This window comes from Homalodisca vitripennis, chromosome 8, assembly GCF_021130785.1.
Source record: "Homalodisca vitripennis isolate AUS2020 chromosome 8, UT_GWSS_2.1, whole genome shotgun sequence".
Taxonomy (NCBI): Eukaryota; Metazoa; Arthropoda; class Insecta; order Hemiptera; family Cicadellidae; genus Homalodisca; species Homalodisca vitripennis.
In genome coordinates this window covers 48,585,706-48,611,901 of record NC_060214.1, presented here as the reverse complement: position 1 = coordinate 48,611,901, position 26,196 = coordinate 48,585,706, and the positions used below count along the sequence as shown (strand labels likewise).

Below are 26,196 nucleotides of genomic sequence, written 5' to 3'. Positions count from 1 at the left end.
AACCCCTCCTCCGTTGAGGGATTGGTACTCGTCGCATGCGCTGCTTGCTCAGGAGGTGCGGTCGGGCGCCTCTTCGGCAGGGGTTTTTCCGCCGAAGAACCGCCCGAGCGCCCTCTCTTCCCAATAGGAGTAGAGACCGCACCTGCAGTTGCCTCCGGTGCTGCCTCCCTCTGTTTTCTCATTTTTCTTCTTTCATTGGCCGACATCTTGCCCGTTTGCCTCCTCCATTGACTGTCCGGAAGCCAGGTGCCGTCGGCCTTCTTCTGCTCCATCGCCCAACGCTTGCGCAGTTTAAAGGGGAGCTTAAGGTTGTAGTCCATTACACATGCTCCAGTGTCTGTGTCCATGGACTCAACCCTTCCGCTAGCATCATCGAGTACTACATCGTCGTCGATGGTGGTAGCGCTAGAAGAACAGGCAGATACATCCAAGGCCTGGGTGCCGGATGCAACTGCCCGTTGCAGTTCTTCCAGATCTAAATCTGTTGGTGTTTTTTGTTTTTTGTTAAAAGACTCCATAAAAGGTCCCACGAGTACCGAGGAAATAACGGTCCACCCAGCCAGAGCCCCGCATGACCAGGTAAGGCTATTTACGCTTGGGGGGGGGGCGCCCAACCCCCAAGGGCTCCGTTTACGACGCACAACCCCTGCGCCATGCATCCCTTAGGCACGGGTCGCTTCACACCGGGGGATTCTAGGAGTTAGTTACAGGTTTCAGAATCAAAATTTTACATGAATAAACAACGTCACTATGGTGGGAAGGATTGGTTCAATGTTTGTTAAAACGTGATTCTGGTTATATTGGTCTCGAGGGTAACCATGTAACAAAGAGAACAACAGAATAAAAAATTACTAAACAAAGTGTGTTCTAAAGGTTTAAATTAATCAGTACTTATCAACAGATGTGATAAAAAAACTATACTTTCTTAGATTGCTTGGTTACATACATAGCTGGAGCATTTTAGCTTAAACCACAATGTTATCTTTACAACAAGCTAAACCTTTAAGGGAGTTTTACTGTCCAAGGGGTTCAGACTCCCCTTCCCAATTTTCACTTCTTTTAATTAATTTTTTAGGAAACGATTATTGTTATTTAAATAATTCAGTATTACTGAAATGTACTGCTGAAAGGTCCTTCTCAACAAAAATCGGGTCAAGAACTTTTTAAGGAACAAAATGGGGCCTTACTCTCTGTCCACTACGGGATATCAGATGTCTGCCCCCCCCCCCCCAAAAAAAAAAAAAAAGATTTTTCCTGGCTATGTTTTTGTTGGCGGCTTGTCTCTCTTAAGTACACTATCGACTTTAAACTAAGTTGATGTAGACATAGTATCTTGATATTTAAAACATAGCTTGGAACGAAAAACGGTGATATAATGTGGTTATTTTACACAATAAACACTCGTATATTCGTATAGTAGTGTTTGCATAAGTTTAGAATAATACCGTTAACATAAGGGAATACCTTCTGTAATCAGATAACCAATAGATGTTTGTCAATGAATATTGCACTTTCTGTTAATTTTAAAAGTTTATCAAGCGCAATTAAACCCGGTTTGTGGCTATTTATGTGCATAGGAAGAGCAAAATAAACGTTACCTACAATAATTATTAAATTCAAATCTAACCTTGCGCCCTTAAATGAACTCGTACTTTTAAACTAAGTCACTACAAAGTTTTGTGTCTGAGCGTATAGGGGCGTCTTTTCCATCAGTTGATGAAAACAGCTGATTTCTGCCTTTGTGTGTATACATCATAACTTTCGAATGAGTTAACATAGAAGGTATAAATTTTGTGGGAGGTTACACAACTACAACCCTTATATTTAAATTGAAAGTGGTAGAAGAAACTTGCAAACTCATAAGATCCATCAAAGCAGTATACTCATATGTAACCAAGCAATCAAACAAAGTATTATAAGTTTATCACATGTGTTGATAAGTAATGAATAATTTCATATCATTAACGTTTTCGTTTATCACATCATTAATATACTTTGTTTATTAATTTCTTTGTTCCGTTTTTCTAGTTCCCAACGTACTAACCCTTAAGACCAATGTAACCGGAGTCACGTTTTAACAGACAGACATTTATACTGCAAATGGACCGATATTTACCATGTTCAGTTCCAATGTAGATGCAATAGAGGTAGAGATTCATTCCACTTTCAATGCCCTAGGTCAACTCATTCGACAGTTATCGTGCATGCAGACAGAAATAAATCTGATTTCCTTATGAACAGATGGTTGGATAGGCTTTTTTAAATGCCCAGCCAATAATCAAAACTAAATCCAACTAGCTTTAAAACTTTTTTGTGGACTAATTATTATTTACAAAATTATAAACATTGCCCATCTGTAACGACAGTTCTGAGAACGGAAGTTTCTGATTTCAAAACGTAAATGTTTACGTCTCACAGAAGTCGATTGAGTCTTTATTTGCGGCAAACAAATCTGCTACATTGCAATTCTCATTTTAAAGGCTATGATTTAACTGACATTTGATTCTGAATTAAACTGTCGTAACTTAATACAAGAAAGGAATTATAGCCTCAAAGATACTTAAAAGTTTCTACATTGGTTCTTTTAATTATTATCAGTGTCTGAGGTCCAATTAATGAAACATTAATCATAATTAATGAAAAACAGTTTTACCCTTCTCACTGGCACTTCTCTACTCTATCGTTTTAATAGTACTTATAAGAACCATAACGATACCTAATTTCTGAAACAAATTTAATACTTACGGAAATAGTAACAAATGAGTTGTACAATATACTGGTATTTACACAAATAATAGTGCAATGCATGAATTCATGTGATCTACTAGAATTATGGTAGAATACTTGCCACTATAATCGATTACACTGTGACGTTACATACCACTAAACCCTCTACAACAACAATGCCCAGTCCCAGGTCGTTGGTCACCATCAATCAAGTTAATGTTGCCCAGACTACGGACGGTCAGTTAACACAAGAACCAAGGGACATGTGAGTACCACAACTAATAGCTATTCCCCAGTCACGCCGTGGCACCACAACATAAACATCCGGCCCCAGATTTTTGGTCATCATCATGTTACCCAGATTGATAACTATCCAGGGTGAACCAAGCTAGACCCAGTAGGGTAAGTAAGTCAGGGGGGGTAGTAACCCACCCTGATAGCTAATCCTATGTCACAGTTTTTGTCATCAATATCATCATGACATTACATCATTAGTCACTCTACACCATTAACTCCCGGCCCTGCAGGTTAGCGTGATCCAAATATTTTCCTGTCTACCTACGCCCTAGGAATAAACAATTTCATAGCCTGATAACAAATATGACACTATGACGTCATTAGTCACTCTACATCATTAACTCCCAGCTCTAGACTGTTAGTTACCATCAATCAGGTTAGCGTGATCCAAATATTTTCCTGTCTACCTACGCCCTATGAATAAACAATGTCCTAGCCTGTTGGCTTGTCCTATGTCACAGTTTGGTGTAATCAGTAACACTATGACATTACACGTAATTAGTCACTCTACATCATTAACTCCCGACCCTAGACTGTTAGTTACCATCAATCAGGTTAGCGTGATCCTAATCTTTTCCTGTCTATCTACATCCTGGGAATAAACGAGTTCCTAGCCTAATAGCCAGTCCTAGGTTACAGCTTGGTGTCATCAGTCACACGTTATTATTTCACCCTTATATCAGTATCAGACCTCAAACCATTTTTTTCAATGTACGTAATAGGGTAGGTAGGACCCACACCTTTTATATTTTTGAGAGAACCATAAGAGATGCGGTTAACCAGCCAGATTACTAAACTCAAATTACAGCAAGTTGTCATCAGTTATATTAAGATATACATACATGGTTTTTCACATACCACTCTTTATTACAATCCTAGTGGTCGAAAGCTTCATTGTTCCAGAAGCGTAACAACTATAGAACGATCAGAGTAAAAATATACCTCGAAATTTCAAGACTTCCCATCATCCAAAACCATCCACAGGCACGAAGATCCCATAATCGTAAGTAAAGATCGCTCAGTGACTATACCAGAATCTTCAATAATGAAATGATTATCAAAAGGTAAAAGGCTTTGGAGCTCATACAGGCAATGATCTTCCAATGTTCAGGATCGCCCAATATTCAGGATCTCCTAAAAATAGGCAGGCTTCATTTTTATAGCTTCCTGAGGTCGACACCACACATATCCTGGAAACATTTATAAGCCTAGATCTCTCAGAGCTCAAAACTTCCCTTATAAAAATGTTACCGAGGCAAGAAGTTTATAGGCCAAAGGTCTATTAGCAGGAAGGATTAAGGATTCGATTACAACCCGAATTATAGAACAGATATAACAACATCTGCTGAATACCAACAACCATGAAAAACCTGACCAATAGCCATTATACAGGCTATATAAAGGCCCTGCCTCTATATCCTTGAGGTTGCTCTGTACTGTATTTCAAGTGTGAGTTGGTCCAAAGCAGTGACGTTTACCAATGTGGGACTAAGACCGGCACAACTTCCGTATTCAATAGCACAGAACTGCCACGTTCGAACGTTTACCATCCGAGGTTGGCGTTAAGTTGATAAATAAGCTCCCTGATGAGATAAAAAATGTAAATTATAAAAAAATTCAAAGCTCGATTGAGAAAACGATTGGAGTTGAAGGTGTTCTACTCTGTTAAAGAGTTTATTATGAGCCGCTAGGATAAAATTTGAAATTAATTGGTTCAATCCCCCTAGTTGTGTTCTAAATTATACTCAGCACAGCTGAAAACTGTTTAACAAATAAAATGGCGTGTGTTTAAATTGATTTATAGAGTTCAATTGTATTTTAATACATGTAGCTATATTGACGATTTTATACAATCTTTCTTAAATTGTAAACGCAATAAACATTTGTTATTATTACATAGTAGTAATTTACCTACTACCATACGGCATCTACTTAAATGTGTTACAAATATGTTTGTTCTATGATTTTTTTCGATACTACCTTGGTTATCCATAAGATCAGTGAAACTTGATTTCACCTAACTTATATATAAATGAATTCTCAATGAAAATTTCAGGTCTATAGGTCAGTTTGTTCTTGATATATTGTGACTACAAAATAGACAAATAGAAATGAAATTGTCAATCCACTCGAATAAAGAGAAAATTACTATATAATGAGATATTACACTAATGATAATCAACCAGTAAATAACTGACTTTTATGATTTGCTAACTCTATAACTGCGTTGTGTGGCTATGAGTAATAAAACCGGAAAACTAATTAAGAAAAGGTTACGAATATATAATCAAAATAAATACATTACTGGCATCAACGAATGAATGATCCGCGAGTTTAACAAATAATGGGTGATGAACATTTGAGCCGAGCTAAAGTAATATAACTTTCTAATTAGGTTATATAGACTAACCAAGAGGTAATTCAATTTCGGTTGTTTCCATTACCCATTATTTCTCTTCCTAGAGGGCGCTTCAATGAACTCTCCTCTACTTTGCTTTGCTTTCTAGTACACACATTCGCTGTGTATTTTGAATATAAATATTTTGAGAGATATTTTTCAGTTTACTCAATATAAGAAAATGTGTATGCAATACATGTATAATACAATTATTTAGTATGTCTGATTGATTTATATAGAATTATTTATTCACACAATCAATTAGACAAAAGATATTTGGTACAACAATTTTCCTCTTTTACAAGTTTTTCCAGCATTAATGAGTTGTGTTCACACATTAGCCCAATCGTATGGATATGTCTAAATATCCACAACAGGTTGTGGAGATTTTATTTCCCTAATAACTAAAATCATCAGCAACTTCGGTCAATAGGTAAAAACAAAGAACTGCTTAGGCTCAGGGCGTTGTGGGTATTTTCATTTTGCGTAATAGCTGCAAAAATGTTACACACGTTTAATCTATAAATATGCATATTATATAATTGCGCTTTATTGCCTAACATGTTACAAGCGTGCATTCTGTCTGGTGCCTCAACTGGTAGAGGAAATGTCACATGCAGAGACGGGCGTGTCCATTAGGCAAACCAATTTTTCGGCGAGAGCGGCAAGAAGAAGAATGACAAATATGAATAAATTACTTTAATTTAAAGGAGTTAAGGTTGGATGAAACGTACTTTTGGTACTTTGAACTTGACTTTAAGCAGGTCAAACAGAACCAATGATTAATGGATCGACATGTGTTCATCATTGCCAATCGGAATCAAAAGAAAATAAAAGAAAGGAGTCAACAGGGATTTTAGGATGATTGTTCTTGCACCCAAGCGCTCCCTAAAACCTTTGCCCCTAGCTTCACTTGAGCTCGAAACTAAGGAACACTGGTACTAACGAATGTCAAGCAACTCAGAGGCCACCAAAATGTACGATAAACTAAATAAAATTACACGCGAACGCTAGTTCGCACGAAATCGTCCCAAGCATTTATGCCAATCTACGTCAAGCGACATAACGGTCTCGAAAAGAAACGACAAACATAATCAAAATAAACGCGCACACTAGTTCACTCGGAAGCACGTCTGGTTCGACTTGAGCTCGAAACTAAGGAGCACTGGATCCAGCGTACAGCAAGCAACCTAGTGGCCTCAAAAATAAACTATAAACTAAATAAAAAGTAATCGCAAACCGTAATTTGCTCCAAATCGTACCTAGCTCAGTCAACTTGAGCTCGAATCTAAGGAAGACAGGACCAACGTACGACAACCAACCCAGCGGCCTTGAAAATGAATTAAATAAAAAATTAAACGTGAACTCAAATAACTTGCTATAAGATTAACTCTTTTCGTTTATTGAATGTTTTCAGATCAAATAATTTCCCCAAATAAAATCCTTTACCTAGTAGTGTTCCACGTGCTGTATACAATTACCTAATGAAACGTATCTTTAGTTGCTCGTCAATTTGCTAAATACGTGTGTAAAGGCAAGTTTACACTAGCAAAATTAATATGAAATATAGGTAGAACATACGCATCTGAGTGCACTGTATCGTGGGGTAGAGACTGAGCCTGTCAGGCGAAGAGTACTTATTGCCAAAGTACCTTGGCCCTCCGCTGTAAGGCGCTCGGTCGTTGAAGCGATCCCCAGCGGACCGAAGCTGAAACTCCGCGGTGATCGTCTCATGTTCTGACTAGGGCCCGCGAGTTTTAAATGATGATTACTTCTACATTGGAGTTGTGCCACTATAAAAAGAGGGGCTCTTAGGTGACAGATCATAGTCCTTAATATGTGATATTAACTAAAGATGGTTTACTTTCAAAAAACATTTTCAACTTAAAAAAAAACTATTTATCAAAATCAACCACATCTTAGAAATGTTTATACTCAGTTCCAGGATCATTATTATCAAGATGACGCATTATTCATAAAAAAATATTTTAAATAATTAAATGAGACTAATGAAACAAGTTCTCAATTTTCTTCAATGATTTCATCTTAGTTTATTTTGTTTTAACTCAATGCACTGCCTACATGAAGTATTACACCTGAGGTAGAAGAAGACTTACGCTGCTTGAGGGACCCATGAATCCTCCTCTCGTTTAATGAAACACTTCCATCTTTCTTCATACATCCACTCAGCCGCTCCTTCATCAGGAATTCTTTATTACTTGACTTTTCCTCTCTTTTACAGTACAGGAGCAAAATAAAATCACAAATTTTACAACTTTTACAATGTTCATTGGTTATTACACTATGTCTAAATAACAAAACTTGTTATTTTAATTTGTGTCTCCATATCGATGAATAATACACTAAAACTACTTGAATATGATTTAAAGCACACGTTTTTCACAAGATTTCTTATTATAGTCCAAATATTTTACAGAACTAAACGTATATCTCAGCAAGTAATTACAGTAGGATCCAAAATTCCTTTATATAACTTAATAATATTATATAAATTTTTAACCTACCTATTCTATTGTATTCAAGGAAATTCTATATAGGAATTATTATAACTACATTCGTAACTCTGGCTCTAGACAAAACTTTCTGGGGAGACTAATTTGCTATGGGTGTACCACTGAACCTGAAGTATAAAATCAAATTTTTATAACCTGGCACCTGAAACTCATTATAGTAATTAACTTTCCGATCATTATACGAAGAATCTAGGCTTTTTAAAGAACGAAATCTACAATTTCCCTGCCTGTTTTTTTTTATATTTGTCAACTGTTATACACGTTTTTAAAATTAAAAACAGTTAAGCAGTTAGATGGGATTACACTTATTTTTAAAGGTGGGAAGAGAAGACAAAAATGAATACCCTAGAACAAATGTTTATTTAACAAAATATTTGTTTTTAAAAACTTTCACAATTTAATTTTATAACATTTGCTAATTTCATGTGAAATAGAAAATTTTCTCTTCTTTATAGCGATTTGTTCTACAATAACTTGAATTTGAATCGGTTCTTTCAATATTTTCTTTTCTAGACAGACATATATATTTACAGACAGACATGAATTTGAAGCCCCAGTTGTAGCTCAGCCAATTAGATTGATACAACTTGTTTAAAATATATATATTTATCTTTTAGAAAATTTGTTATGTTGATCCTAATTTAAATATATACTGTGGAACAAAAAAGTGGGACAAACTTATTTTCACAGCATTTACTAAATCCCATCTACAATCCATTGGTAAAAGTGATGTTTTCAATTATTATCATTGTATGAGATAAGCACCTACATCATCCAAACCATTTAAGTTAAATTATCTGATATATCTGATTTTATCAGAAGAAAGATAACAAAGTTGCCATACTTGTTATCATAATAATTCTTACTTAAGGAACCCTTAACCCACTATAGGATTATAGTGGGTTAACCACCAACGTGTTCTCATTAATGAATCAGATGTTTACTGTTACATTACACATTTTCAATCAGACTTTATTCCAAAGGAAATTATATTTAACCAAATAAAAAAACTGGACAAAATCAGAAAATAAAGTGAAGAACGGTAATCCCTTTTTTATATCTAACAAACTCATTTCGTGCTCAATTAGTTTTTTAATAATAACTTTAAGATGATTCCTGTTAAACTTAACACGATTAACCATAAACTGTCTTTGTGTTTGAATAGATAAGATCAAATCATTTCATTTGAAGTGGTGAAAAAACGTTTAGGAGAAGTGAATTGAGTAGTTTTTCTAGAAATGTGTAATCCTGATCACTTTGAATGATATTTCACAAAAATAAAAACTACAAGCTAGTATATTCACAAAGCATTTTTTTCCGTTTCTAAGTTATTGCAGTCATTCAAAAGATATCCATTTAATTGAATTTTTTATAAAATTCTTATAAATCTTCAATTGAATCACATTATTCCACTTTCCACTTTAAATATTTCACTTGGCTTAAAATTTAATTACTAAATTTCAAATACTAAGTGTAGAACAAAATTTTGATATAAAACAATGTCATTGAAATCTTTTAGGCTATCTATTATTTCATTAACATTTATTAATCCTAGCAAAAATGAAATGGTATTGATTACATTAACTTATAAACCTGACAGTCTGATATTTGAAAGAATAACTTAAATTTTAATTACTACTTCATTCGTTTTTAAGTTATATTTGTTTGATGAAGATAATAAGATTCAATTAACCATTTATTCATATGCCCATGACATGTGTCATTATTCCTGTTCGAATTACTGTCAGCATGATCAACACCTCTGAGAAAGTATGTTTCACCTGTGTTAACAATACTAAAGATTCTGATCCTGATTCTGCTTACATCCTTTGACAGACAAAAGAAAAATTGTGTCAATCTTTGTACTGAGTGATATTTTTTAATTTACGCTTAGCTATACAGATGGGCATGTACCATCAAAAAAAGTCTTGCCTATGCAGAAATGAAGTTTCATATAAAATATAAAGTCTACAGATATCTTTATCGAGATATCTTGTGGATATATTTAGGCTACATTGTGTTACTATATTGCATGTTAAAATTTGACATGATCGTATTGTATAAAAACCAGCTGTTTCCTACAGCTTTGCATGTTTTTTGTAAGCTTTACCTGTGTATGAGCCTTTCTAGTTCATATTTCCAATGTAGAATTTGCCTTGTTCCCACGATCAAGAAGATCTGTCATAATTGCATGTTTCTAACAATTGTACAACGTACATGTACTTTATTATAAAGCGGTCTAACACTCTAGCTTTAAGTTCAACCAGATTTTTATTTTAAACATCATAACTTAACACCTTCAAATAGTTTTTGGCTATTTAATAAGTGTAACTGTCTTGTAATTACAATTTACAATATGCAGGCACTTTGAAAACTTGTACCTTTTGCAGTGCTGCCTGGTGGTGAGTTACATAAATGGGCATAGCATATAAACCTTCTCTGTAGAAAAATACATACATACAAGTTTTCATTAAAAACGGTCAAATAGTTTCTGAGCTGTCACTGTCATATATACAAACATCCTCTTTTATTTATATAAATAAATTGCTCTGTGATTAGCTGGTTACTCGTAAGACTGAAGTAAAAATGTTTCCTAATGCTCAGCCAGATCCCAAGGAGTGACATGCACCATCATTAAACTATGTCTGTATAGAAATAAAGCTTCATAAAAAATGTCATCAGTTCATTCTCGATATACTCTGGAGCAAAAAGAGAGAAAGAAATAAAAAAAATGTCAGCCCCCTCAAATGATAAGCTTTATTTATGCTCAGCTACAAACATATTTATTTTAGGCTTTTAGATTTTCAACAATTTCAATTGTAATTTAATAATTTTTTATCACTTGGACTTGTTATATCTTAACAAACAAATATCCAAATTTGTGTATATTTTTAAATAAAACCAATTTCCATTTGACTCACAAAATAAAATATTGACAACACTTAAAAATGTTTAGTGGTCTTGTAAAAAGTTTACTAACATGTATTTAAATTTGATGTGCTAATTCGTGTAGGTGAGTATTCTTGGATATTTATTACAATTAAGAACTCATGAAAATAACAGTCCTTTAATTAACCACTGTCTAAATGGCTTTCTGACCACATGAAACTATACTTTTTTTTATATTTACCTTCCATGGTTCAAATGGCTAAACAGACTACAACCAAGTTATGGGAAGGATAGTTAATATTACTTGGCATCATAATTACACAGTAAATCTTCCAAATTATTACTCTACTTGTATATTCTACAAGAATAGGTTCGAACCAATTAATAATCTCCCTTTTACTTAGTAGTTAACTATTTTATTTGATAAGATCAGAGATGGAGGAACCGGTAAAAATAGAACAAAAAATGATATTTGAATAAGTATTATATTTTACATGAAGTGTTACAAATAAACAATCCAAAATCTTAAGTAACTATCTATCTACACATCGGCCTTATTAACTTTGATGTGGTTGAACAGCCGATCCTTGATCATCTGTGCCATCAATCCATGGATAATCTCAATGGTAGTCTTGCAGCTGTCCTTAGTAGCCTTGAGGAGTTTATCTTCGGTTCGCTTCTCTGATGACTCATGTACCCCAAGACCCACAATGAGGCCACCGCGTCCCAATGCCGCCTCCGATTGCTCAAGCTTGTCGCTGAGGTCAAAGATCTGGCCCGTGGTGTAGTCAGCGTTGGTCAGGAGGCTGCTTGAGCTCAGAGTGTTCACCCAGTACTTGTTCCAGAGCGAATCCAAGAGTCGTCGGTCCAGCGAGGATTTGAAGTAGGACACCTCAAGCGAATAGTACTGCTTGCAGTGGACCCCGAAGTCCTCTATCTTGTTTAGTGGGATAGTCTGGTACTCGGAGGGCTCCTCGTTGGCTGGTTTGTAGCCCTATAAGTATAACAGACAGATTACATCAATTCCTAAAATTTATATCCAAAATACCTAAAATTTCAACCAGACATGGAACTAAACTACATCTAAAAAACCTTAACTGACATGTAATTTTCTCATCACACTAGATTAGCATTTCGAGTCACTAGTCAGTCACCAATTATAGTATTATAGTAAGGCAACAGTAGTATATTGTTCAGTATTTTTAAATACTGAAAACTCTAGATATAATTATGCACAGTTTCGAAATAAATTGTTTAAATTGACCATAATGTGGATACTTTAAACTCAACAAGACTGTCAGTAGTACTGCAGATTTGTTATAAAGTCAAAACAGTAACCACATAAAATCAATAACATAGTAATATAAATCAATATATTTTAGATGTGTGGCAGTACATTAATGTTTAACAAAACTGGAAATTTAAATTACCAATTATGAATATAACCTACAATACAGCTCATGTAAAACAAAGATATCAAAGTTAATATAACATATTATTTACTTCAAATTAGCTTTCTATGGAATCAGATTGACCTTTGACCACTCTTGCCTCCTCCACTTGATGATTTGCTTTAAACAAGTTTAGTTTTCCGTTTTCTTGTGATAAAATTATTACTGGTAATATTAATAATTTTAAAGGAAGTTATTTCACTGTGAAGCTCACTGGACCAATTAAAACTTGAGACGGTGTTTGTCCTAAAATACAATTTGGTTCTTTATTAAACACTTGGTGTTTTAAGTGATAAAAAAATATCACTACACTCATAAATTATAACTAATTAAAAGTAAGTACAAACATCGCTAAATCTTCTTACTTTCTTCTTTATAGTAATACTGTACTATCATTAATGAATTGTGTTAAAAGTTTAAGTAGTTAAAGAAATTTGAATGAATGTTAAGAAAAAAGTTTTATGAAACAGGTTTTATTGCAACGTAATGTATAAATACAACATAATAATACAGTAGAGTCCCGGTAATCTGAGGTGAATGGGACCTGATGTACCTCGAATTATACGGAACACTTTGAGAAAAATTGGGTTATAAAAAAAGAAATATGCTTTTATTACAAATACCAGCATTAATAAATTACTTACAGAGGTCCAAAGATGCAATGTTTACTTAAAAAAAACTGTCTAGAGTTTTTTGTTTCACCACACTGCAGCGTTTGCGGGCAACCATGTCTCTCCACCGCCGAAGCAATAACGTTTCTGCCGCTGTCGCCTCTGCTTGCTGCTCTACGTAGCGCAGGGCCGCATCCAGTGCCGCGTAGCCGTCGCTGTGAGTCATTGCCGGGTCTGTCTCCTGCACACTTTCTTCTTCCTCACTCCCGTCAGCTGTCATGTCTGTGACCATCTCAACTATGGTGTCGTCTGTTGTCTCTAACTGTTCGTCCCTACTCATCCACTCTCCAATATCAGTTTGATTTGTCCCATTGCAACCAGGAAGTCTGTTTATTAACTTTATTAACGGTAGATCGTCATCTTCATCGTCATTATCAATTTTACACACTCCGATTTTCTTCCATGATTTCTGGATTGTTTCTGGTTTAATTTCGCTCCAAGCTTTAGCGATCCAATAAATCACATCCTTGATTGTGACTTTTTTCAGGAAATCTTTTATGGTTGCCTCTCCTTCAATTGTTTGAAACATTGATTGCAACCAACGGCGTCTGTACTTTTTTTTCAAAGTTTCAAGTACGCCTTGGTCCATAGGCTGTATGAGGCTGGTCACGTTCGGTGGCAAAAACATCGTGCGTATGCCATCGCATTGCAGTTCCCCTTCATCTGGGTGTGATCCTGCGTTATCAAGTGTTAAGATGGCTTTAGAGGGTAGGTTGCTTTTCTTCAAAAACTTTTTGATTTCAGGAACAAATTCACTAAATAACCAGTATTTAAAAATTTGTTTGTCCATCCATGCGTTTTTTTGGTTTGTATAAGTTGCTGGAAGCGTTGAAATAGACATGTTTTTAAACGCACGAGGCTTAGCAGACTTGCCAATGACAGTTAGTTTTAATTTATGGCTTCCCGACGCGTTTGAAGCGGCTAGCACAATCAGTCTCTGTTTGCTTTTTTTGTGACCCGGAGAAGCTTTTTCTTCCCGTGAAGCTAGAGTTTTTGATGGCAAAGTTTTAAAATTCAAACCAGTTTCATCACAGTTGTAAATCTGATCAGGTGTTAAATTTTCACTTTTAATCAGATTTTTTAACTTTTCACAGAACTGAACAACTGCCTCGGAATCCGCCGAAAGTTTCTCCCCACAAATTTCTAACTGCCTCACGCCATAACGTTTTTTCCAACGGTCAAGCCATCCTACACTTGCCGTAAAATCTTCCTCACCTTCATTGATTTCATTGCGAAAGTACAATGCCTTTTCCTGTAAAATAGGTCCGGAAATAGGACAACCTTTGTTTCTTTGTTGACAAAACTATAAAAATAGGGTCTCGCTAGTTTTTTCATACTCTGCTTTCTTCATAGACTTCCGCTCATCAGTACACTTTTCCGAGCACTTTTCTGATGCAAACTTTTCAATTTTATCGCGATTCCTTCGCCAGTCACCAACTGTCACTTCACCAACTCCGTACTCGGCAGCTAATTTTTTTAACGTTTCACCTTTATCAAGTCTTTTAAGAGCTTCTAGTTTTGTTTTTATCGGTACAAACTTTCTTTTACTTTTTGAACTCATAGTTCACTGTACAATGAACACATAAACACTTCAGAAAATACTTTTTTACTAAAACTTAATATTTAGACAACAAGTACTGTATGTTGTAAATAACAGACGGGTAAGCGCACTGCGATCGTAATCTAGAACAACCGTACCACAGTCGAACGTGATGAGCAACGGACTGATTTATTTTTAGACAATACGGGGCGCGATGTTCCGTGGCCTTGACAATAGGGTGGGGGTGGGGCTTTGCAAATGAAGTGTCACTGATGAGTCAGGCTGCCGGCTTCTCCAAGTAGCCTAGCACTCAGTTTACAGACATTCCCTCGAATGTGTTGTACAAATATGTCAATATCACATTTTATTTTTTTACATGTGTTGGCTCGGATTTAACGGAACCTCGGACTATCAAGACTTGAACTATCGGGACTCTACTGTAATTTTTGTTTTGAATAAATTGTATTACAAGTTTAAATAGTTCAAAAATTTGAGTGAATGTTAAGAAAGAAAAGGGATTTATAAAACAGGTTTTATTGTAAACATAATCTAAATATACTTATAATAACTTTACCTGTTTTATGTAAATACACATTGTTTTGGAATAATTTGAAACCTATTACAGTATGTCAACAAACATCTAAATTTTAAATTATAGTACTAACACATTATCCTCTTCCTTCATAGGCTCTAAACACTTCTTCTTCCTACTGAAATTTAGATTCTGTTTACAATATGTTTTTTAATGACTACTTGAATAAGTTGTCTTGTACGTATAGTTACCCGGCATTGTTGTAATCACAGAACATGGGTTGGACTGTGATTCCATCTCAAATGTTTACCTCATAAACTATAAGCTAATAGTGGCTTTCAGCAGGACTAATCATAGAAAAGGCAGTGTTGCCATTTACAGCCACAACTTAATTGCCAACCCTATCGAGAGCCTAAACATTGAACATCTTAAGCAGGGAGTGCCTTTTGGAGCTATCAGGTATAAATATCTCTCTAATCAATGGAAGAAATCTTCTCATCCTGGGTGCCTAATGACCACCAGATGCCCCCCTTGAAGATGCCCTGGCACTATTAGCAAATGCGTTTGAAACACTACCCTCCAGTAGCAGTGGAATCTGCTTAGTGGGAGGCTTGAATGTTGACTACCTTGAAGATTCAAGAGATAAATCAGCCTTAAAAGAGCTATTAAATTCTTATGACATCCATAGGTTGCCTCTCCCTCTGCCACTAGAATAAAGAGCACATCACAGACTTAAATTTACCTAGTGTGCATAAATCTCGACCAGGACCTAGTAAATGCAGAAATAATTAATGAACATCTATCCGACCATACTGGCCAAATATTCACCATAAATGTACCATCATTGAAAAATACTTCAACTGTCTCCACTCTGCGCCAATTTAATTGCAATTCAATGTTCACCCTTAGGGAAACGATCTCTCATCAGTCCTGGGATGGAGTGCTTACAGAGGATGATGCAGACATGGCCTATTCTAGATTCATCATTTTGGTGGTTGCTAATTTGGACTTTGCCTGCCCATACAAGACATCTCGCAACAGGCCTGTAAAACAAAAAAAACAACTGCATATGACACCGAGGTGAATGAAAGGAAGAAATCCTTTATTGAAGCACGTGACAGATTTATTCTGACTGGAAGACAAAGTAGATTCGACTCAAAAGAAAGAGGTTTATGATCTTATGCTCAGATCACTAAGGCAGTCTGCGAATGAGAAATATATCTCTGAATCTACAAACAAGAACAAAGCCATCTGGACAGTAATAAATGCCAAAAGAAGGACATTGAAAAACCCAACAGACTTAATATGCTCACTAATAGCCAATGAAGCAATCTGCGAATTAGAAAGCATTTCTGAGCACTTCAACAATGTGGCTGAAGACACCTTGAAGGAGAAAAATCCCCCAAAAACGTATGCACCCACAAAAAATACTTTTACTGTTGAAGATCATCTCAGAATATTTGCTCCAACCACAAAAAATGAAGTTCGGGTGATCATCAGAGCAACCAAACCATCCTCTTCAGCTGGTGTAGAGGACATCTCTTCAAGGATCATGAAACTGCGAGAAAAAACTGATGGTTCCTTTGACCGACATGATCAATAAGTCTCTGGCATAAGGGGTGTTTCCATCTAAAATGAAGACCTCAAAAGTATACCCCCTCTATAAGAAAGGCAAGAAAGATGAGATCAAGAATTACAGACCAATCTCGTTGCTTCCCACATTCTCTAAAGTCTTGGAGAGAGTTGTTTTAAGTAGACTTAGAGCGCATCTCCAGCAAAATGATATTATTCTTGAAGGACAGCATGGCTTTATGCCAGGCCGCTCGACAATAACAACTCTTGAAGAAATCATTGAGTGTATAACTAATGATCTAGATGCTGGGAAAACAATCATCAGCACATCCCTTGACCTAAGCAAGGCATTCGACTGCCTCAATCACAACTTGATTTTAGACAAACTCGAACAGCTTGGAGTTGTCGGAATAGCTCACTCTTGGTTTAAAAGCTGTCTAAGCAGTCAAATGCAACTTGTGGAGCTGATAGGAACCACCAATGGCATACCAACACTGACCAGATCGAAGCCACTAAATGTCAAGACAGGAGTCCCTCAGGGCTCGGTCTTAGGACCAGTGCTATTCGCTTTGTTTACAGCTGATCTCCCCAACTACGTTAGCCAATATAGCAGAGCTATCATGTTTGCCGATGATACCATACTCCTATCGAGAAATACGACAGCAGAAGCACTGGAGGTGAACAACTTCATTGCAGTGAGTTTTGCACAAGACTACTGTATCAGCAATGATCTGGTCTTCAATGATGACAAAAAATACACAACTAATTATAGGAAAGCTTAAAAATGAAGTCACTGGTCCTCCTAACATTCAAACCCTTGACTCAACAAAACACTTTGGTATAATCCTTGATGAGAAACTGTCCTGGAACTACCATGTTGACTCACTTTGCATGAAACTGAGCTCTGCAATTTTCGCCTTGAAGCGTATTCGAGCCATCAGCACGGCTGGAGCAACAAGGACAAGCTACCACACGCTTTTCGAGTCCCACCTCAGATATGGTATAATATTCTGGGGACGGGCAAAGCAGGAGAACTTGAAACGAGTGATGGTGTTCCAGAAACGTGCTCTTCAATCCATGGCAGGTCTTCAGCCAAGGGAAAGCTGCAGGGACACTTTTCAAAGCCTTAGAATTCTAACTGCAGTCTCATTATACATCTTGGAGACAATTGATTGCACTCTAAGATCTTCCTTTTCAAGACACAACAGTATCTATAGCTACAACACAAGGCACAACATCAACTTTAATCTTCCAACCCACTGAACTTCCATCTTATCAAAAAAGCCCTCATATGCTGGAGCAAAGCTATTTAATATGCTTCCACAGTAAATAAAGGAAAGTCCACTCTCCACATTGAAGAAGAAGAAGATCCGGCAGTGGCTTGCAGACACTCCATTGTAGAGTCTGGACGAATTCACTACTCGTGCAAGACCTCATCTCGACAACGCCACTCCATATTAAGTTGCATATAAATGAATTGTAATTATCAATTGTTTGACACCATTCTGTGCTTGAGGCTCATGAATAAAGTTATCTTTATTTGTATCTGTTAGACATAGATTCTTTAGGACCACTACATTATTTACAACCGATTCTGAACAAAGTTACTCAAAGATACTCACCATTTTGTTTGCAGGTTTATTGTACAATATAAATAATGAGAAATTTACAATTAGACTGTACAATACAGGGGAAGCCATACTGACACCAGATACAGCAGACACCTGATCGATAGCTGACAGCAAACATGTTTCAAAGCTTATAGATCGTATCATGTTCAACCCACCTTAGGATATGTCCTGAATGCTCCAAGACAGACTTTACCAGCGGAGATGGTTCTCACAGGATCGATGACAATGGCCACAAATGGCTCTTGGAAGTTTTGATTCAACATCTGTGTGGATACATCGATTCCAGAAAGCCAACACCCGTAGCCAGGATGGCTGTGGTACCATCCGATAGCGTTCTCTTGCCGTCCAACCTGCACATCAACAGGGTATATCTTAAAACTTGGCTACCTTCTTAGAAAAACAACCCTCTAGATATTGCCAAATATTAAAGTTTCAATTCTGTTAAATTATAAACTGTGTAGGAACTGAATCAAATAGTTAACATTCAAAGAATGTATTTGTTTGTGAATGAAAGAAATTAGAATTATATTATAAACTTTGTTGTCTTCAAAACTTATGGGCAACATATTCTTGTAATGTAGTTGTTGTCTTCAAAACTTATGGGCATCATATTCTTGTAATGTAGAAATAATCAAATTAAGTTTTTTTTTCTTGAGTTGTGTTAGTTACGATGTTGCAAAATTTAACAGAAATGTCAACATTATATAGCTATAAAGCAAGAAAACTAAACTTTCACTTTACTTCAACATTTAATAAAATGTTTCTTGAGGGAATCTTTTTACCAAGCAATTTCTACAAAGAACCTAATGCAATCCATGTTGTTGGTACCTCCAATACATATTTTTGCTTACACACACTGTGTATGTAAAAACTATGTGTATTGACAGATAGCCCAAGTAATATTGGCAAAGTTTGTTTTCTCATATATGTAGTAGGATAATACCAATAAGTCCTAGGTCAACAAAAACTGCTTTGCATGACGTCAGTAAACTAAAATTACAATCATGTTTATTTATAATTTTTTTGCAGCCCACATATTTTGATGTAGTGTTTTTATTCACGAGATCAAGATTTCAATATATTGAAGATAATAAATGGCTTGGTTGAGGAAGTTCAGTGCTATGGCCTCCATACAGTCTTATAATCTCAATCCTCTAAACTTCTTCTCTAGAGACTTCATTTAAAGACTTTAATGCCCAACACTTACAGTGCACGAAGAGACTCCTGTAATTGAGAGTTGGGATATCATTGAGTTGGGATTGGGGGGGGGGGGGGGTGGGGGGGGGGGGGGGTGGGGGGGGGGGGGGGTGGGGGGGGGGGGGGGTGGGGGGGGGGGGGGGTGGGGGGGGGGGGGGGTGGATCCCGAATTTGCAAGCGTTTATTTGGGGGCCTGGGGGCGTACCCCCAGCGAGCCGAAGGCGAGTTAAATACTGGGTAATAGCCAGCCGCATTGTTGTAACTCACAGTCACTGACCTGATGGATAGATACAAATTCTAACGATAGTTCTAGAAGTGCTGGAAACTTGAATGAAATTTTGGCACGCAGGTACCTTTTTCGTTCGGCCGTATAACCAACAGGAAAAGTCCTGGAAAAACCGGGAATTTTTAATTTTAAAACCCCTCTAAAACAAATTAAAAACCGGTTGAAACTGGTTTAAAAAACTTGGGTTGTACGTTTTTTGCTTATCGTCGAGCCGGTCCTAGCGACTAAACCAGTTGGTAGTAGCTCAAATCTAATTTTTAAGAGGGGTTTTTAGCAAATCTTTTTGATCTACAGAATGGGCACATTATACTTCCCCCCGCATCTCTAACCGGTACCACCCCGAAACATAGCTCCTCAAATCTCGAAAATTTTGTCTAAATTTTGACGATTTGTCCGCTTGTAGATTTTTGTTTGAGGCTCTGGTAGCGGTCTAAACCGTAGGTTGTCAGCTCGGATCTCGATGAACAAATCCGTTAGTGGGGAAATGAAAGTGCTCTACAAAAAAGGTCCAGTAACCTTTTTGTCCTATCTCCGTGTCGGTTAAGCGTCAAACACGCGGGAATGTTTTGAAATTATATCCAGAGATTTTTTTTGCTTAAAATAAAGTTTAGATGACCTGATAGTGGTCGAAAACGGTAGGTCGTCAGCTCAAATTCTGATTGAACCACCACTCAAAACTAGGCCAAATTGCGGGTCGATCTACAGAAAAGGTCCCAGTGACTTTTTTTGGCTTAGTCTACCTCCAGTGGTTTCGGCCGAAAAACGTGATTATGTGAAATTTTTTTGTAATTTTATACGTGAAACTTTTGTTTTCTCGGGCTCGATATAGCGGCGGAAACCATTGGTCCTGAGATCGAAATAAGACAAGCCGTTGGAGTTAGAAAATAGAGGTGATCTACAAAAATGTGCCAGTAACAATTTTTGCCCTATCCTCAACCGGTTTGGCCGCTATAAGACGCGTTATTTAAAAAGTATTGATTTCTCTTAAGTTTTACGTGATATTTTTTAAAACTGCCGCCAGTGCAGCCTTTTGTCCCTAAGGGCCTCTGTACTGTCCTAAATTATAGGTCGTAGCTTAAATCTTGATGGCATAATCGAAAGACAAAATTAAATTTTCGACAAAAAAGGTCCAGTTTTTTTTTGTATCTCTAACGGTTATCTAAATACTTATACAGCTCGACATGTGTAACTCACCTCACATGACTGGATGGATAGATACAAATTCTAACATAGTGTTTCTAGAAGTGCTGGAAAACTGTGAAATAAATTGGCACGCAAGGTATCCCCGGGCCCCCCCCCCCTCTCTTTCGGCACGTATTAACCAACAGGACATAAGTCTGAAAAACCGGGAATTTTTAATTTTAATAAAAAAAAAACCCTCAAAAAAAATTAAAAAAAACCGTGTTGAAACTGGTTAAACAAAAACTGGCTGTAGTTTTTTGCTTTCGAGCCGTCTAGCGACTAAAAAAACCCCCGTTGGGTAGATAGCTCAAATCTAATTTTTAAGGGGGTTTTTAGCCAAATCTTTTGATCTACAGAATGGGCAACATTATACTTCCCAACGCATTCTCGTAAACCGGTCCCCCACTCCGAAAACATGCTCGTTCAAATATCCGAAAATTTTGTCACAAATTGTTGACGATTTGTCGCTTGTAGATTTTCTGTTTGAGGCTCTGTAGCGTTCTAAACCGTAGGTTGGTTAGCTCGGATCTGATGAAACAATCGTTAGTGGGGAATGAAGTGCTCTACAATAAAAAGGTCCAGTAACTTTTTTGTCCCTATCTCGTGTGGTTTAAGCGTCAAAACGCGGGAATGTTTTGAAATTCCAGAGAGATTATTTTTAGCTTAAAATAAAGTTATTCGTAGCCTGATAGTGGTCGAACGGTAGGTCGTAGCCCCCCTCCAAATCTGATTGACCCATCAAAACTAAGCCAAATTGCGCGATCTACAGAAAAAGGTTCCAGTTGACTTTTTGCTCTACCATCCAGTGGTTCGGCCGAAAAACGATGATTAGTGTGAAATTTTTTTTTGTAATTTTTACGTGAAACTTTTTGTTTTCGGGCTCGATAAGCGGCGAAAACCATTGGTCTGAAGAATCGAAAATAAGACAAGCGTTGTTGGAGTTAGAAAATTGAGGTGAGTCTTACGAAAACTGTGGCCAAACAGTAACCTATTTTGCCCTATCCCCTCAACGGTTTTTGGCCGCATAACGCGTTTTAAGTATTGATGTTCTTTAAGTTTTACGTGATATTTTTAAACTGCCCAGTTGCAGGCCCTTTTGTCTCTAAGGCTTCTGTAGCTGGTCTAACATTATAGGTCGTAAGCTTAATATCTGAATGGCATAAGTCGGAAAGACAAAAATTAAATTTTCGACAAAATAAGGGTCCCAGTTTTTTTTTTTTAATCTCTGAACGGTTATCTAAATACTTATTACAGCCGCATGTGTAAAACTCACTCACTGAAACTGACTTGTGGATGTATCACAAATTCCTAACATAGTTCTAGAAGTGCTGGGAAACTTGAAAATTTGGCACGCCGGGTACCTTTTGTCCGTTGTAAACCAACAGGAAAAGGTCTGAAAACTCGGGAATTTTTAATTTTAAAAAACCCCTCAACAAAATTAAACAACCCGGTTGAAAACACTGGTTAAAAAAACTGGTTGTAGCTTTTTGCTTTTCCGAGCCGTCTGGATGCGACACAGAAAACCGTTGTTAAGTAAGCTCAAATCTAAATTTTTAGTGGGGTTTTGAGCTAAATTTTTATTGATCTACAGAAATGGGCTACATTATACTTCCCCGCATCTCTACCGGTCCACCCGAAACAATGCTCTCAAATTTCGAAAATATTGTCAAATTTTTGACGATTTTTTCGCTTGTAGATTTTCGTTTTTGACGGGCTCTTGTAGCGTCTAAACCGTAGTGTTGTTAAAGCTCGGAATCTGATGGATAATGCGTTAGTGGGGAAATTGAAGTGCTCCTACAAAAAAGGTCCTAGTTGAACTTTTTTGTCCTATTCTCGTCCTGGTTAAGGCTGTCAAAACGCGGGAATTGTTTTGAACATTCCAGAAATTTTTTTTGCTTAAAATAAAGTTTCGAGGCTTGATAGTGGCCGAACTGGTAGGTCGTAGGCTTCAAATCCTGATTGGACCCCACTCAAAATTAGCAATTTGCGCGATCTACATAAAAAAGGTTCCAGTGACGTTATTTTGCTCTACCCTTAACCAGTGGTTTCAGCCGAAAAAAACGTGATTATGTGCAATTTTTTTGTAATTTTTATTACGTGACAAAACTCACTGATTTGTTTTCCGGGCCTCGATAGCGGCGCAAAAACCATTGGTACTGAGATCGAAATAAGACAAGTAGTTGGAAGTTAGGAAATGAGGTGATCCTACAAAATAATGTGCCAGTAACTTCTTTACTCTATCTCCATTGGTTTGGCCGCCAAAACGCAAATTATGTGGTAAAAATGTTTCGCAATTTTCACTTAAATCATTTACCTTCCAGGCTCGAATAAGCGGCCACGAACCGGTTGGTTCGCATGCTCAAAACAAATTTTCAATGGGATTTAGGAAAGTGGCGCGATCTACAAGCGGTAGTTTTAGATTTTGTTTACACTAATTAATTCACTATAGCTGGCCCAGTAGCAGGTCTTATTCCCTCTGCCAAAGCTCTTACTAACTGCCCCTAAACCAGAGGGTCGTAGATAAAAATCCGACAGCAGAATTCCTCTTTCAATTTTAAATTTTAATACAAGAAAGGTCCAGTCACATTTCGTCGTATCTCTAACCGGTTAAGTAAGCCGTAAAAAAAACGCTCGATCCAAATTCAAAAGTCTGGGTAAAATCCCCCCGAAAATTAAAACTATGATATACAAACATAATCTCTGACCGATTTAGTCTTACCCATCAAATTTCTTTCATGTCTTCCTAAATTTCCGCGAACACATAACTTAACTGTTCTACGATATCCCATTGATTTAATATTATACACTACACATCAATTGGTCTCGAGCGTTAGCGAAGTCATTTTAAAGAGCCGTACGATTCTCAAAAAACGGATACATGAAATTTGGAAACCTATGTCTTGAATTTAACCCCCCTGGTAACAATTAAACCCCCCCCCCAGGGAATTTTCTGGCATGACCTCATGTCCAAATTTTACCAATCACGAAATCTCTTAACCCCCCCTTGGGAAGTTTCTGGTATGACCAAATAACCCCCTGATGTCTTAACCCCTGGTAAACATTAAACCCCCCCCCCCAGGGAATTTCCTGGCATGACCTCATGTCCGAATTTTACCAATCACCAAATCTCTTAACCCCCTCCCTTGGAAGTTCCTGGTATGACCAGATAACCCCCTGATGTCTTAACCCCTGGTAACATTAACCCCCCCCAGGGAATTTCCTGGCATGACCTCATGTCCGAATTTTAACCAATCACCAAATCTCTTAACCCCCTCCCTTGGGAAGTTCCTGGTATGACCAGATAACCCCCTGATGTCTTAAATCCTGGTAACATTAAACCCCCCCCCAGGGAATTTCCTGGCATGACCTCATGTCCGAATTTTACCAATCACCAAATCTCTTAACCCCCTCCCTTGGGAAGTTCCTGGTATGAACCAGATAACCCTCTGATGTCTTAACCCCTTGTAACATTAAAACCCCCCCAGAATATTTCCTGGCATGACCTCATGTCCGAATTTTGCTAATCACCAAATCTCTTAACCCCCCCCCCCTGGGAATTTCCTGGTTGATTAACTCCTGATTAAATAAAATCCCTGATCAACTTAACATTCTGATAAAGGTAGTTTTTAATTTATTTTACACTAAATCTGTTTACGCAACAGCTGACCAGTGCAGACTTTTTTCCCAAGCGTTGCACCGATTGAACCAGAGATCGTAGTTAAAATCCGAGGGTAGTATCGAAAGACAAAATTAAATTTTGGACAAGAATGGTCCAGTCATTTTTTCTCGTATCTCTAACGGTTAAGCCACAAAATCAATTTAAAGTCAAAACTTTGGTTAAAACTGGACAATTCAATAAAATAGGTCTAATTTAAACTCCCCGACCTCTAATCTAATTCTCTCATTTAACATGTCCCCGAATTCCGCTTATTCCCCGAATTTGCAAGCGTACATCATGGGGGCCTGGGGGCGTAGCCCCCAGCGAGCCGAAGGCGAGTCTAAATACTTATAACAGCCGCATGTGAAACTGACTCACTGATATATAGATACAAATTCTAACATACTTCTAGAAGTGCTGGAAACGTGAAATTTGGCACGCAGGTACCTTTCACAATATGACCCGGAGGAAAAGTCTGAAAACCGGACTTTTTTACTTTTAAAACCCCTCAAAAAAATTCCTCAAAAATCTCGCATTCTTTACCCCTGCAGGCATTTCTTGTAAGCCTGATAGCGGGTGAACCGTTGGAGCTAGCTTCGATTTGACGAAAAATCGTTAGTCAGGAATGAAGTGATCTACAAAAAAGGTCCAGTGACTTTTTAGTCTATCTTCCATGGTTTAAGCGACAAAACGCGGGAATGTTTGACATTCCAGAGATTTTTTTTGCTTAAAATAAAGTTTCGAGCCTGATAGTGGGCCGAACGGTAGGTCGTAGCTCAAATCTGATTGACCCATCAAATTAGCAAATTGCGCGATCTACAGAAAAGGTCCAGTAACTTTTTGCTCTATCTCCAGTGGTTCGGCCGGAAAAACGTGATTATGTGCAATTGTTTTGTAATTTTTACGTGAAACTTTTGTTTTCGGGCTCGATACCGGCGAAACCATTGGACGGGAGGTCGAAATAAGAGAGACGTTGGAGTTGGGGAAATGAGGTAATCTACAAAAATGTTGCCAGTAACTCTTTACTCTATCTCCATTGGTTTGGCCGCAAAACGTGATTAAGTGAAAATATTTGGAAATTTTCGCCTAAAAATTTACCTTTCGGGCTCGATAGCGGCTAAACCGGTTGGTCGTAGCTCAAAACAAATTTTTAAAAGGATTTAATAAATTGCGTGATCTACAAAAAATGTTCAGTAACATTTTGCCCTATCCTCAACGGTTTGGCTGCATAACGCGTTTTTAAAGTATTGATGTTTTAAGTTTTACGTGATATTTTTAAACTGCCCAGTGCAGCCTTTTGTCCTAAGCTCTGTACTGCCTAAAATTATAGGTCGTAGCTTAAATCTGATGGCATAATCGAAAGACAAAATCAAATTTTCGACAAGAAAGGTCCATTCACTTTTTTCTTGTATCTCTAACGGTTATCCTATATTATATACAGCCGCATGTGTAAACTGACCTCACTGATGTATAGATACAAATTCTAACATAGTTCTAGAAGTGCTGGAAACTTGAAATTTTTGGCACGCAGAGTACCTTTCACAATATGAACCCGGAGGAAAAGTCTGAAAACCGGACTTTTTATTCTTTTAAACCCCTCAAAAAATATTCCTCAAAAATCGCGCATTCTT

At 37.1% G+C, this 26,196-nt stretch overlaps 1 protein-coding gene across 1 annotated transcript; it reads right to left on the bottom strand.

Moving 5' to 3' along the window:
* Positions 1-11,311: 11,311 nt before the first annotated feature.
* LOC124368149 (COP9 signalosome complex subunit 5-like) lies at positions 11,312-19,491 on the bottom strand. The gene is made up of 3 exons (XM_046825425.1): positions 19,450-19,491; positions 18,398-18,625; positions 11,312-11,839 (listed from the first exon to the last, which is right to left on the bottom strand). The coding sequence occupies exons 1-3, from the start codon at positions 19,489-19,491 to the stop codon at positions 11,387-11,389; spliced, it is 723 nt and encodes a 240-aa protein (XP_046681381.1). The 3' UTR covers positions 11,312-11,386.
* Between the last annotated feature and the right edge of the window lie 6,705 nt (positions 19,492-26,196).

Excerpts from the sequence above, each read along its gene's own strand:
- LOC124368149 (XM_046825425.1), bottom strand. The coding sequence starts at position 19,491 with ATGATATCCCAACTCTCAATTACAGGAGTCTCTTCGTGCACT. Across the intron at positions 18,626-19,449 it reads CAGGAGTCTCTTCGTGCACT|CCAAGTTTTAAGATATACCC; the intron begins GTAAGTGTTGGG and ends CTAAGAAGGTAG. Across the intron at positions 11,840-18,397 it reads CATTCAGGACATATCCTAAG|GGCTACAAACCAGCCAACGA; the intron begins GTGGGTTGAACA and ends TTATACTTATAG.